The sequence below is a fragment of the Hemicordylus capensis genome, chromosome 12 (assembly GCF_027244095.1).
Source record: "Hemicordylus capensis ecotype Gifberg chromosome 12, rHemCap1.1.pri, whole genome shotgun sequence".
NCBI classification, from domain to species: Eukaryota; Metazoa; Chordata; class Lepidosauria; order Squamata; family Cordylidae; genus Hemicordylus; species Hemicordylus capensis.
Genome location: NC_069668.1, coordinates 9858863 through 9873145, shown reverse-complemented (window position 1 = coordinate 9873145; position 14283 = coordinate 9858863). Strand labels below are relative to the sequence as shown.

Here is a 14283-nt window from a genome sequence, read left to right as displayed (position 1 = left end):
AGTTTGCTTTCATTTCTCCCCCTATAATTTCAGCAAAACTCTCACATGTGCAGTTACTAGAGGAGGAGGAAGAGGAAAGCACTGATAGATGAATAGTGTATGTAGAAGTCTCGGTAGCAGATGATCCTGTAACTCCGGGTGGTATGTAACTCAGAAATAGTAGGGCCTGTTTCACACAACTGCTTGAATCTAGGTTTAAAGTCAGTAAACAACATTAGTGTGATTGTGTGAAACCATGCCAAGAGTACCAGTGTTGGTTTGAACTTGAATCCCAAGATGAATCTGAGATTCACACTCATGTTAATGTCAGTTACCAGCTTTAAACCTAGATTCAAACAGTTGTGTGAACCAACAGCTCCTCTGAGAATCTCCACTTACAGAAGAGAACAGAGAAGCTGTTGGTTCACACAACTGTTTGAATCTAGGTTTAATCTAGGTCTATGCAAAATGAACCCTGTACTACTGAGTGGTCTGTTACAGAAAGAGACTATGCACCTTGTGAAAATGAAATAACTCCTGTTCATGCATACAGAGTATATGGCTTCAGAGAACAGGAAGGTCCCCGATGGCCAATTCAATAGTTACAGTCCAAACGAGGACTAAGCATGCATCTTAGAAGCAATCTGGTTTTAGGCTGCGTGTCTTGCTTCAAGAACTTCTCCCACCACCATGAAATTATATAACGCTTTTTAAACGCCTCTTGAGTCTTTCAGGAACAGTTTGGCTGAGCCACAAGGGTGTCAGTTGAACCAAGAACTGTAGGAAAAGCTAAGGTCACTTCCCATATTTGGAACATATGGCCCCGATCCAAAGAGCCCTGAGCACCCACCTCAAGTACTTCTCTGCCCAGCTTGCTTTTGACCTCTCTGTGTCTCTTTTGACCTCTCAGATGCTGCACCAAAGGCCCCCTGATTGATAAGTGGCTGTTTGGGAGATAAGCTGAAAGTCTGACTGTGCAAATAGAGATTCCTCCGTGCTTCTCTGGATTCTTGCCATGGTCTAAATGTGCTGCAGCCACCTCAAGGTATTGCTCTGAAAGTGCTTTTTTTCAGTTGGTCAGCCAAGAACTTTAGATCTGTTCATGTTGCATCTGAGCCTGGTCCTCCCTTGTTTACATGACCAATCGTGTAATAGTACAAAACATGGTCTTCCTTTTCTTAAATCAGATGTCTCAGTCTTGAGAGGTTTTCGCACAAGAGATTTAAATTCCAGAGGGAATTTAACCGACTCTTGTTAGTCTGTTGCAGAAAAAGCAAGGGTCTTGCAGCACCTCAAAGACTAGCAAATGTATTTTAGGGTAAGCTTTCGTGGACTATCAATCTGGTGCCGGTATTTATGCCCAAATGTAAATGGGGCTTGTTGCCCATACCAAGTGGATAAATGAAACCAACTAATTTCCAACTATGCCCTATAATTATCTGTATCCAGATAATTATTATTAGGCCTTCTTTCCATCAGGTGCATGAAATGCATCTCCTGTGAAAGTTAAACGCCAAAGTTTAAAGCATCCCCCCCACCCCTGGAATGAAATTGATGGCTAATATTTTGAATATTCTTGAAAGTTGTGCACTCGGAGCAATTGCTTGGAATAACTACCCTGAAAAAAGGCAAAAGGATAATAGTCTTGAATTGTTATTGATCTTGTGATTACTTCTAATCCATTTGAGATAGTAGCAAAATTAGTTGTTTGTTTCTGCTACAGTGATTTGAACTGAGTGGTCATATAAATTCTGAATGCGGGGAACTTGGCTTAAATTCCATTCTATGCAGTAACTGGAACAAGGACCACCAATCTTACAGCTTCATAAAGAACTGTGCCAAAGAGACATGGGGATATGAAAACATTCTTCTCTCACCCTGCATCTTGTTCTGTTGGGAGATGAAATGCTTTCCCCAGCCCCTAGGAGTATTTTGAAGTAGATGATGTGACACTGAATCATTACCTTTTTGTTTTTCTGGGGCTCCATTTTGGATCATGACCAAGGCATCTGTGGATGTGGGGGGAGGTACCCTTAAAACCACTTCCTCAAGCTTTCCTTTGCCCCAGGAGGAAAGTTGCTACTGATGCCTTCACAGCTTCCTGAAGAGAATGTTATACATTAGTTATTTAGGGTTATCTAGTGGTAAGTGTTTGCAGATGCAATGATTGCTGTGTCTTAAATGCTGTTAAACAATGTTTCGATTTTCAGCAACTTTCCAAGTGAGACTTCCTAATCACGTCACTTTTTTAGTATGTTCTTTTTCAGATAAAGTTTCTACCTTCCTGATATGATAATATGGATTATACAATGTGGGTGATGTTAGCAGATTATCCACAAAACCGATCGAGAATTTGATTGATAAGGAGATGTGGACAGCCCAACTTAGCTCCATGAAATCCTTAGACCCATATCCTCTAAAAAGGTAGAAGAGTGGTCAGGGCTGTAGTGATAGGGCACAGATAGTGGCAGTGCCCCCTCAAACGATAATTCTGACCCCCATAGTATTGGTTTTTTAACCATAAACCTCCTTTACGGTGACCTGTCCCTCAGTCCTCCTGACCCTCTGCTCTTTCTCTGCTCCCCCAATGAAAAATGTCTTGCTATACCCCTGAGAGTAGAGGACATGTAATTCCACCACCACCACCCCGCCCCGACAGCAAGGGCTACCCTGTAACTTCTTTAGTGATACCCATTAATGCATTGTTGATGGCCAAGTACTATCTTACACCCCTGCTAACTGGGCCAAGAGGCTGTGAGCCCTGTGGGGACAGTGAACCATTTCTATTTCTTTTTCTACGTGAGCTGCTTTGAGAACATTTTGCTGGAAAGCAATATATAAATATTCTCAATAATGCCAGGATTTATGGGGTATTGGTTAGCCTTTGCCAAAATTCTCCAGGCCCTTAGAGAGAGATTTTTTCCTAGATTTTTATTTCGTTATGTTCCTTCTTTGAGGCCTTCTAACAAGCAGGAGCAAGTCCTCTATTGATGAGTTATAGCCTTTGTAATGTTAATTGCTACGCCGGCTAGATAGCCTAATAAGCAACTCCAGATTAAAACAATAATGGGAACAGATTGGAATGCTTTTATTTTTAGGTAGCTTCTAATGATAATGGTGCTTTAGCACAGGCATTGGCAATATCTGAGCTCTGGAAATATTTAATGTTATGCTTTGTTAATGCTTAATGAGGTGTGGAGAAACTGCCTCGTTTCTTTCACCGATCTGAACTGCGACGTCAACACTTAAACTTCGTTGCTTGTTTTCACGTATTCACTCATCTCTGCATCTGCAATTTGGACAAAATCTTGAAAAGTCTGTTGTTCGGAAACAGTGGCCGTTCTCACGGAGACGCACCTGAAGAGCTTCCGTTTTGCGTCATAGTTTCCCACGCACCTGTGGACTCGGCCTCTGATTAATCTTGGAAGCTCCCGATCCTGTTTTCAAAGAGGAAGAGGTCATTGTCCTTTGCTTAGCATTAAACAGGCTCCTTACAAGGACTGAAGAATTACATTTTATAATAGTGAGTGCTGGATGTCTGTGCCTCATCATAACAAATTAGATCACTTTAAGCAATGTGGGTTGTGCTTTAAAAAAAACCCCAAAATAATTTTAAAAACAAGGTATTGGTGATGTCGCACATCCTTGGATGAGCGTGGAAAATACTTACAATCTCATAGAATACACAGGACACACTCTCCTTCCTGTCTCTCAGAAGGAAAGTCTTTGCACTGTGTTGTCCAGGGGTCACCGCAGAATCCAGAGTGCCTAGAATGAGATTAATGTCTTTTATCAATGTCCATTTAGTTGGATTGTAGGAAGATATGAGTGGGGTGCCAATATGTTGCCTCCTCTCTTAGTGAGTTGTTTTGGTCTGTGGTTATAGATTTAAGATCATACCATGTTCACTTTGTAGGATATCTTATATATAAACTTGTTTGCAAAGATATGAAGACCCTCTGGAGAAAACAGCAAATGAAGATTCGGAAAAACATTCTTAAAAGAAATAAATTCACAAGAGCAGCCCTGCTGGATCAGGCCCAACGCCTATCTAGTCCAGCATCTTGTTTCCTAACATGGCCCACCAGATGCCTCTGAGAAGCCCACTGGCAAGAGGTGAGGGCATGTCCACTCTCTTGCTGTTGCTCCCCTGCAACTGGTATTTAGAGGCATCTTGCCTTTGGGCCTGTAGCCGTCAGGACTAGTAGCCATTGAAAGACCTGTCCTCCATAAATTTGTCTAAGGCTCCTTGTAAAGCCATCCAAGTTGGTGGACGTCACTAAATTCTTTGGCAGGGAAAGAATCCCATGGATTAATTCTGTGCTGTGTGAAAAAGTGCTTCCTTTTGTTGGCCCTAGATTTCCTGGCGGGCAGTTCCAACTCCTTTGGAGAATACTGGAAAGAGGGAAGGTCGGAAAGTTGATTAATAATAATATTGGTGAAGGGTGTGGCCAGGAAGATGGTTCTGGGAAGGGATGGGGTTTATTTTGGGGGTGAGTTCCATAGAGAAGTGGCAAGCTTAGCAACAGGGGAGCAGCTGAGCAGAACAAAGAACTCTCTTTCAGAAATGAGAATGTCACGCTACAGCTGACCCAGACTTGTTAAGTGAAGAAGAGCTGATTAAGAGTCAAACACAAAATGTACCAAGATAAAGAAACATCCCAGCTTTTTCTTTGTCTGAAGCCCTTTTAAAAAAAGAAAGAAAGAAAGCTAAGTGAGTTCCTGGCCTTCAGATACAGCCTTGTGCCTTGAAAAATATAAAAGATATGTAAATAGTGCTTCTCTTTTTATATTGGAGAGATCTCATTTCATATTACCAGCTCAAAAATTAATATGCTGAAAATATGTGTATAAGTTGCAGTTCATTAGGAACAACAGAAAGAGATTGACAGTCCTGCAAGGTGCAGGTGTGGGGACCCATGTCCTATGCATGTCCTCTTTTTGTTTCCTTTGACTCTGACTTTAACAATGAGATTACTGAAAAAACTTTTTTAAAAATAGTATTAATCTTTTCTGGGTTTGTAGTGCCTGACACCATGCCCCAAACCCCGCCATTTTACTTACCTAACACCTCAAATAGCAGTGGAGCTTTGTGAGTGTACTGACTCCAGTGCTTCATGCTTTCAATGACTGCAGAGATAATTCGGAGAGAGCTGTCTCTTTCTTTCAGTTTGAGTTGATTTGCTGGCACGTTCTTTCACATGGAGGCAAATGAAAACTCAAGTCAGTGACAGACCTTTCCAACAGTATGTGCACTTCAGGTGAGTGAGTGCATGCTATACACTGATATTTAAGGTGATCTTTTCGTTATTGGCTTTTCTTGCCTTCTCTAACCTCGTTTTTGCAATGCCCCGGTGTAGGAGATGAGAATACAAAAAGGGAGTGATCTTTCAGGCCTGAACTGAGCCAAACCATGTCACAATTTTCAGGCGGCTTCCTCCAGGGCAATTTCACAGACTGCCGTGAGAATGGCTGCACCTTAAGTGACAAATGATCTGAACACATCACTCCTGTGCAAGACTGATAACCTGGGGAAATTGCTGCCCAAAGGACCAAAATAGCACAAACATGCTTGAAAGATTTATATAAATATGCTCCACCTGTTTCATTAAAGGGTAGTGATGTTGAACTAAAGACTGAAACACATGTACATGAACTGAAGTATTTTTTTTTTAAATTATGTTGCACTATCAGTTTAGGAATAAAAACTGAACAGCACAGTTGCTTTTATTAATCCCTTAATCTTTCTTAATGCAGGCCATGGTGTAAACGGGACCAAGAGCATTGCTGCTATTAGTAGAATAGACCTGATCATTACGGCTTAAATATGTAAGTAATGGACAACAGCGTCCTAAAGGTAAAGGTCAAGTGTGCCGTCAAGTCAGTTTCGACTCCTGGCGCTCACAGAGCCCTGTGGTTGTCTTTGTAGAATACAGGAGAGGTTTACCATTGCCTCCTCCCGCGCAGAATAAGATGATGCTTTTCAGCATCTTCCTGTATCACTGATGCCTGATATAGTACTAGCAGGGATTCGAACCGGCATCCTTCTCTTTGTCAGTCAAGCATTTCCCAACTGTGTGTTTATTTACAGTGTAATCCAGGGCTCTCAAGCGTGGGTCATCAGATGTTGCTGGACTACAACTCCCCTCATCCCCTGCCACCATGGCCTTTGGGATCATGGGAGTTGTGGTCCAACAACGTTAGGTACCCAAGTTTGAGACCCCTGGCATGATCTATATTTGGGGGGGAATAAACAACATTTAAAAGCTACATACATGAAGAAGTGATTGATATTCTTGCTTGATGTTAAATGTATGTTAGTCAACAGTTCCCTTAGGAACATAGGAAGCTGGCTTATACTGAGTCAGACTGAGTAATTGGTCTGTCTAACTCAGTATTGTCTGCACTGACTGGCAGCGGCTCCCCCACGATTACAGTTTCAGGGGTCTCTCCCAGCCCTACCTGGAGATGCTGCCAGGGATTGAACCTGGGACCTTCTGCATGCAAGCAGATGCTCTGCCACTGAGCTGTGGGACCCATCCCCTAAGGGGAGTATCCCATCCAAATGCAAACCAGGGCAAGTAGGGGTGTGTGTTTTTTAAAAAAGCAAGCTCCAAACCCCGCCCCCCATGTGTGCACTTAAGTTTTACCTGAATCCTTTTTTTATCTTTATTCTCATCAACCTTTTGTTGGTATGAATTGGGTTTGAATGTATACGATGTTCTTGGACCGTGCAGGTCTCTCTGCATCGTATTTAACCCGGTTGGCCTCTGGGCTGTGAATGAAGGGCTTCTTTCTGCTACTCCTGGCTTTGGATGGCCAGTTAAATTCTGCTGCTTTGATTCAGCCCCCATTATGCAATCTGAGCTGTCCAGCTTCGGAATCTTTCTGTTTTCCGTTCTGCTACCAAAAACTGGGTGGTCACTGGTTTTCCAAACATTAGCACTGCTGTTTTTCTCCTCTAGTCTGCAGGGAAAGAGTTGATATGGCTTAATAATTAAAATACACGCACAGAACGATTTGCTTTAAACACTCTGTACTCTGAAACCCTTTCCTCCTCAATCCCCACTAATTTGAGAGAGAACTATCTGTGATCACGATCCTCAACCATTGACTCCAGAAAAGTCTCTCCCAAAGAGGCTGTTTGCTCAGAGTAAATGGGCAAACTCGAGATCCAAGTCCGTATTGTCCTAAACATGCTGCTAATCATCCCTCCGTAATTCTAGTATAACATACCCATGTCCTGACCTAATGATACTTTTCATTTTCCTGCTGGGGAATTGTGGATATTGTAACATTACATTACAACATAAGAAGAAAGTCTGCACGATTGTTAATTGGGTAGTACAAGCGTCCTGTCCAACTTTGGGAGCTGTGTGCATTGCCAGCTTTTGATTGTGCACCAGTGAAAAGCTAGGCAGGAGGAGGGACCAGTGAGTGTCTGTGATCGCTTCTACTTCGACTACTTTAACAAAGTACGAGGATCAAACAAAACAAATCAAGTCAATTAACTCAAAAAGCTATGCATGGGGACCACAGTGAAGCAACGCTCATTCATGCCCAGTTAAGACTATTTACTATTGGAATGAACAATACTGTGACCTCAATTGTTGACTGACATACATTTTGGGGAAATGTTACCAACCTCCAATTGTTCCTTCCTGCACTTGATAGCGTAGGCTCTGGTGTTTGGGGGTGCTTTAACAGAGAAGGTGGCATCGAAAGCTCTGTTCGGCTTCAAAGACATAAGTTGCAATGAATAATGGAGACACACAAAGTTTATTAACAGTTCATGGCCACAATTTAAAAGAAATTATTTTCAGAAATTAAATGTGTGTATATATATATATGGAGGAAACAGATTAACGTTTTAAAACATGCTTTTGCTTTTCTTACGTACTCCGTGCCTAATGTTTTCTGTAATCGAGTTGGCTCTGGCTTGGCCGCTTCCCAGCCGAAATCTTTACAAGTCAAAGGACACAGAACAGTTAATTAAACCTAGATCGCCATCTTGCAACACTGAATTTGTGATCTTTCAAAAAACAGACATGTGAATTGTGTTGCACTCTTCTATCATCCACTTAACTATTGTGAATTTTTGCCCCGTTCCAGGAATGCTCCATTTTCCAACCATGAGGTGCGCACACAGCATTTTCCAGTGTTTCAAAGAATGGTGCTGTTGTTGCTCACAGGAAATGCCACTTGTGTGCATGAAACTGTGAATCATGAGGTCACAATTGCCCTTTAAACATTACAGGAGCCCCATGGGAGGTGGTTTTCCGCAGGTTTATTCTTCAGCTCTCCAGTACCTGAATGCAGAAGGCACCTGCAGCCACATGGGTGGGGTCAATTGCACCTGTGAGATAAGGCCTTGCTGATCCAGATGGATGGGCCCTGCCTGCCACCTTGTCTCCTCCTTCGTGCCCCTATACCAGTTAAGTGCATTCTTTGAAAAGGCTGGGTAAGCAGCTATTTTATGGTTTCTATTATGCATCCCTATTTCCCAAAGGCAGCATTTTAAAAGCTCCAGGCAATTAGAAGGTAGAAGTTTCTTCACAAATAACATTTCCCCCTTTTCCTTTTAACCAACAATAATAGGATTAATTATTATTACAATAATTAATCTTGACAAAATTCTGCACTGTGGCCTTTTCAAGCATATTAGAGGCGACAGATATCTTGTCTGCTGCAGTACAGGGGCACGCTAGAAATCTTCCTTCCTGTATGACACAACGGGAATGTCAGCTGAAAGAAAAAGAGGCCGTTTCAAAACCCTCCATTTAAATGCCAGCCTGCCATGTAATTCCTGAGAAGAGAGTGAATTTTCCTCAGAATAGAATTTTTGCCGCCAGTTTTTAAAATGCCCCAACAAAATAAATTCTCGATCTATCTACGCACACACACATATACCTGCAAGCATGGTAGAAAAATCCAAATTTTCAGCTGAATTGCAGGAATTTATCTCATTTTTAAGTGGGTTGGAAGTGAGTGGTTGCCTATTCCTTTTCTTCTGGTTGAACAGTGGTATAGACAGACATCCTAAAATGCAGAGTTGCAACATAATTGGACTATTAGTAAGCTGCTATATGAGGTCAGAGGTGCTCAGTCTGTGGTGTGGTGTGGTCTTGTGCCTTCAAGAACCTACATGTTAAAAAATGATGCTTAACTTGCAGTAGGGATCCTCCAAAAGCCTTTAGGTCCAGGCTGCAAAATTACCTAGGTCACCTCTGTATGAGGTATGCATGCATGCATGCACACACACACACCCCTACCTAATCCAGCAGTTTACAGTATCTATCTATCTATCTATCTATCTATCTATCTATCTATCTATACCGCCCAAACTTTTGTCTCTGGGCAGTAGATATGTAGGCTCTGAGACACAGAGCTATCCTGCCTTTAGGATGCCAGAACCTAAGGGGTATACTCGTGGGTCAAATGGGCCGTAAGCCAGAATTTGGCTTTTTTTCAAGCACACAAAAGGATAGGTGTATTTCTTTTGCAGGAAGGGGCCATATGTGGGTCAGAGGGTTCTGGGGCTCTGGGTTGGTGTGCAAATCTATTAAGTGTCCTATTCATGTATATCGTGTGAACCAGACATTTTGCATGCAGGCATGTATCTGAATAATTTATTCTGCTTCTGCATGGGATTGGGAGGGGGGAATGATCTATGCAGGCTGCTTATGTACCTTCTGCCTGCTAGGATTCCAGGCCAGCGCCGCCGCCCACCCACCCCCTCCCGCTGGCAGCCCCCCCCCCCCTCCACACAGAGGTTTCACCAGGTATTTCCTTCAGACTTCCAAACTTATATTCACAGCTATGATGTGATGTGTGTGTGTGTGTGTGTGTGTTATTTTTATTTACTATTTACTATCGTTGATGTACCTGGCACTCTGTGATAGCATAAAGGCAGGTCCCTGCCCCAAAGAACCTACAGTCAGAATGTCAGTGAAAGAAGCAGACAAAGTGAGGGAAGTGAAAGGGGAGGCATGAGTGCTGGTTTTATTTATCAAGCCATTTCCTCCGCGTACACCTACAGGCCAAACTAACACACCCATGTATCATAACAATTGACATTTTGTTTGTTTCCTTATCTTTCATGTTTATAAACTGCTTTTTGCCAGGCCCCAAAGCATTATAAAGCTTAAAAGGCATGCTAAAACATACTTAACCATTCAGAAACCTAAACGCAGCAACCAAGTCAGCATCTGGGCAAGTGAATCCAGGAAATATCCTGTTAGCCGTGTTCATGAATTGCAAATTCACTGCTAATACTGATACCTGCTGTACTACGAGTTGAACTGTCAGGGAAATTCCTCTTCATAGTGTTTTTTCAAAACTTCTGTACAAGAAAGGTGGGGTGAAAAAGAAAAAGGGAGGGTTACAGAGTATCCCATTTCTTTTGGATGCAGCAGTTAAGAGAGTAGCAAAACCTGAGTGTAATTTATCATGCCGGCGTTTCTAAGTGGAAAATACAATATGGCACTAGCAAATTTGTGTTTCCCCCATATCTCACATAAATTGTGCGTGTGGATAGATACATATAATAACACAGGTGGCATTTCTACATACAGACTCTGTGTATATTGGCTATCTGTAATGTGGCATACAGTCGCTGGGATTAAATTGCTTATGCATTATGGGGTGGGGGAACAAGTCATTCTAGGTAGAACGAAGAGAGAGCCTCCTTTCTGCTTCTTTTTAACATGGTGACTCTTACCCTACGACTTTCTCCCATGGACTGTACATTTTAGTTTATATCGAACTGCAAATGCAAACATTTGCACAACGGGTGCAGGATTCAGGTCAAGCTCGTCAGTCCATGAAATTGACAGGTCTTAAGTGAACCGTGTCTCATTTATTTCAGTAGTTCTTAGTCGTGACTAACTGGATCTGTATCCTGCCTGTTCGTTAAAATGAGAGGAATGCAGTCATCTCTCGCCCACCGCAGTTTTCCCAATCGCGGTTTTGAGTATCCGCAGCTGGGAAATTGCTGCCGGTCTCGCTAACCGCAACCCGATTTTTTTAGTGATTTGGTGAATTTTTTTGCAATTTGAGGGGGTCCAGAGGTCCAACCCGCTCATTCCTCTTGCTGGCCCTGCCAACACCTCGTGATTTAATGTGACTTTTGAGTGGTTTTTTGGGGTACAGAAGTGCCTTTGAGTGATTTGGGGAGTGGGTTTCAAAATTTTCCAGAGGTCCAGTTTGCTCAGTTTCCTCTTGCTTGTTCTTGGTGATTTTAAGGGATTCCGGGTTATTTTTGGCCATTCTTATTTGGTTTAAAAAAATAATAATTGGTCTTTTCACAACCTTAACCCCCTGTTTCCTATTGATTTCGATGGCTCGCCAACCAGGAATTTGCTGACGGCAAGGTTTTGCCGGCACGCAGCCCTCGCAGTAGGTGAGGGATGGCTGCAAAGGATGACCCCTTTAAAATGGGGTGAGAGAGGGAGGCCCTAGAAAGGATGGCCAGCCGAAAACTGTGAGGGGGAGACTGGTTTTATAGACGGAGGTGAATTCTTGCCCAAAAGGTTAACCTTGGAACCCTGCAATTAGATGTCCGTGGCACGAATCTGAGAGCCGGGAAAAATGGTGGAAGGCCCCCCAGTCCCTTTAACCAGGAGACTGTGAGGGGCAGAAATGGCCGCCCAGAAGCAAACTGTGAGGGGCAGAAATGGCGGGAAAGCGCCTCACTCTGGTAGCCCAAGGCTGCAGCTGGACCAGTGCCTCCAAAAGGCCCTGTTCAAAACCCTGGGAGGCCCTGAGGCGCCCTGCTCCTTTTGAGGCTTGCTTCTCTCTCTCTCTCTCTCTCTCTCTCCCTCCCTCCCCTTCCTTTCCTTTCCTTTCTTTTGTTTCTACACCTCATGACATGCCATTTCCCCCCCTCAGGTACCCTTTTCCAGGGCGGATGCCACCGCCTCAGCCGCGTGAGGCCTGGGCTAATGCTCCCCAACCCCCAATTGTGTCCCCCCGGGATAGAAAATGTCAAACAAACAAACAAACAAACAAACAAACAAACAAACATGTTTATGTTTATTTCTCTGTGTAAACCGCTTTGGGGGCTTGTGTTGAAAAGCAGTATACAAATACAGTATTCATTGTAGTAGTAATATTAGTAGTAGTAGTAACCATCTTAATATGGAGCAATAATAATCCATGTAGTTAGTCAGGTTCTTCTCTCTCCCCTCCCACCCTTTTCTGTTCCTCAGGTGCAGAGTGGAGCCAAATCTATCTATCTATCTGTCTGTCTGTCTGATCTATCTATCATATTTTTATACCGCTTGATATGTACATCTCTAGCGGTGTATAAAATTTAAAATATTTAAAAGAACCAGTGTTCCCTCTCACAGGGTCCCCCAGATGTTTTTGACTACAACTCCCATAATCCCCAAGCCAAAACCATTGCAGCTGGGGATTCTGGGAGTTGTAGTCCACAACGTCTGGGAAGCCCTGTTATTTTATCTATCTATCTATCTATCCCGCTCTTCCTCCTAGGAGCCCAGAGCGGTGTACTACATACTTACGTTTCTCCTCACAACAACCCTGTGAAGTAGGTGAGGCTGAGAGAGAAATGACTGGCCCAGAGTCACCCAGCTAGTCTCATGGCTGAACGGGGATTTGAACTCGGGTCTCCTCGACCCTAGTCCAGCACTCTAACCACTACACCACGCTGGCTCTTTTTGTGCACAGCCCCGTTTTGTCATTGTGTGCTCGTAAAAAGCAGGGTAGGCGGTGAGGGGAATGGTCTTTTGCAAGGCTCCTGCTGGGTCGGAGGGGTTTCAGTCCTACCTCGTTCCACAGCTACCATATTCCACAGTTCCCTCCGACCCAGCAGGAGCCTCGCACACCATCACTTCCCCTGTCTCCTGACTTGCTTTTTATGAGCACATGATCACAAAATGAGAGTGTGTGCCGATCCCCAACCTGGGTTGGATTCTTGTCCTACACAAGTTGACAGCTGGTCCATCTACAGTGAGGGAAATAAGTATTTGATCCCCTGCTGATTTTGTCCGTTTGCCCTCTGACACAGAAATGACCAGGCTATAATTGGAATGGTAGGTTTATTGTAGCTGTGAGAGACGGAATAACAACAAACAAACCCTCAAAAGCCCAGTGCCCAAAAGTCAGTGATGGATTTGCATTGTAGTGAGGGAAATAAGTATTCGATTCCTTCACAAAAGATGTCTTAGTACTTGGTGGCAAAACCCTTGTTGGCAATCACAGAGGTCAGACGTTTCTTGTAGTTGGCCACCAGGTTTGCACACAACCCAGGAGGGATGTTGTCCCACTCCTCTTTGCAGATCCTCTCCAAGTCAGAAAGGTTTCAAGGCGGATGTTGGGCAACCCAAACCTTCAGCTCCCTCCACAGATTTTCTATGGGATTAAGGTCTGGAGACTGGCTGGGCCACTCCAGGACCTTCATGTGCTTCTTCTTGAGCCACTCCTTTGTTGCCTTGGCTGTGTGTTTTGGGTCATTGTCATGCTGGAATACCCATCCACGACCCATTCTCAATGCCCTGGCTGAGGGAAGGAGGTGCTCACCCAAGATCTGACGGTACATGGTCCCGTCCATCGTCCCTTCGATGCGGTGAAGGTGTCCTGTCCCCTTAGCAGAAAAGCACCTCCAAAGCATAATGTGTCCACCTCCATGTTTGACGGTGGGGATGGTGTTCTTGGGCTCATAGGCAGCATTATTCCTCCTCCTCCACACACGGCGAGTTGAGTTGATGCCAAAGAGCTCGATTTTGGTCTCATCTGACCACAACACTTTCGCCCATTTCTCCTCTGGATCATTCAGATGTGCATTGGCAAACTGCAGACGGGCCTGTACATGTGCTGCCTTGAGCAGGGGGACCTTGCGGGCACTGCAAGATTTCAGTCCTTCACGGCATAGTGTGTTACCAATTGTTTTCTTGGTGACTATGGTTCCAGCTGCCCTGAGATCATTGACAAGTTCCCCCCTGGTAGTTCTGGGCTGCTTTGTCACCGTTCTCGTGATCATTGCAACTCCATGAGGTGAGATCTTGCATGGAGCCCCAGACCGAGGGAGATTGACAGTTATTTTGTGTTTCTTCCATTTGCGAGTTATCGTGCCAACTGTAGTCACCTTCTCACCAAGCTGCTTGGCGATAGTCTTGTAGCCCAGTCCAGCCTTGTGCAGGTCTACAACCTTGTCCCTGACATCCTTCAACAGCTCTTTGGTCTTGGGCATGGTGGTGAGTTTGGAAGCTGAGTGGTTGCTTGCTTCTATGGACAGGTGTCTTTTATACTCCCTTACAGCGGGTGTTCCTCATCTCAGCTCGT

General features: G+C 43.9%; 2 protein-coding genes across 28 annotated transcripts in view; one reads left to right on the top strand and one right to left on the bottom strand.

Annotated features, from left to right (window-relative positions):
* ASPA (aspartoacylase) overlaps positions 1-14283 on the top strand; it is a 41708-nt gene that overhangs the window by 5659 nt on the left and 21766 nt on the right. For 8 of the 15 annotated variants that reach the window (XR_008311771.1, XR_008311770.1, XM_053274759.1 and 5 more), the window contains 2 exons: positions 890-1024; positions 5737-5808. The gene's annotated coding sequence lies outside the window, so the exon portion shown is untranslated. Of the gene's footprint in view, positions 1-36; positions 142-889; positions 1025-3487; positions 3503-5736; positions 5809-8251; positions 8414-9742; positions 9762-11126; positions 11869-12847; positions 13035-14283 lie in introns of those variants that run through there. The other 7 variants (XM_053274750.1, XM_053274752.1, XM_053274755.1 and 4 more) reach the window with 7 other exon arrangements.
* On the bottom strand, positions 3047-12858 carry SPATA22 (spermatogenesis associated 22). 13 transcript variants are annotated; one of them, XM_053274737.1, is made up of 9 exons: positions 12769-12858; positions 10261-10321; positions 8890-9018; positions 7880-7940; positions 7625-7714; positions 6630-6945; positions 5044-5173; positions 3650-3747; positions 3047-3416 (listed from the first exon to the last, which is right to left on the bottom strand). In XM_053274737.1, exons 2-9 carry the CDS (start codon positions 10301-10303, stop codon positions 3225-3227), a joined length of 1059 nt encoding a protein of 352 aa, XP_053130712.1. In that variant the 5' UTR covers positions 10304-10321; positions 12769-12858; the 3' UTR covers positions 3047-3224. The 13 variants fall into 13 exon arrangements, with proteins under 13 accessions (XP_053130712.1, XP_053130711.1, XP_053130710.1 ...); XM_053274736.1 differs by lacking the exon at positions 12769-12858 and adding an exon at positions 12109-12284; XM_053274735.1 differs by lacking the exon at positions 12769-12858 and adding an exon at positions 11873-11958.

Excerpts from the sequence above, each read along its gene's own strand:
- SPATA22 (XM_053274737.1), bottom strand. The coding sequence starts at position 10,303 with ATGAAGAGGAATTTCCCTGACAGTTCAACTCGTAGTACAGCAG. Across the intron at positions 5,174-6,629 it reads AAGATAAAAAAAGGATTCAG|AACGTGCCAGCAAATCAACT; the intron begins GTAAAACTTAAG and ends TCCATGTGAAAG. Across the intron at positions 3,748-5,043 it reads ACTGCTATTTGAGGTGTTAG|GCACTCTGGATTCTGCGGTG; the intron begins GTAAGTAAAATG and ends ATCTCATTCTAG.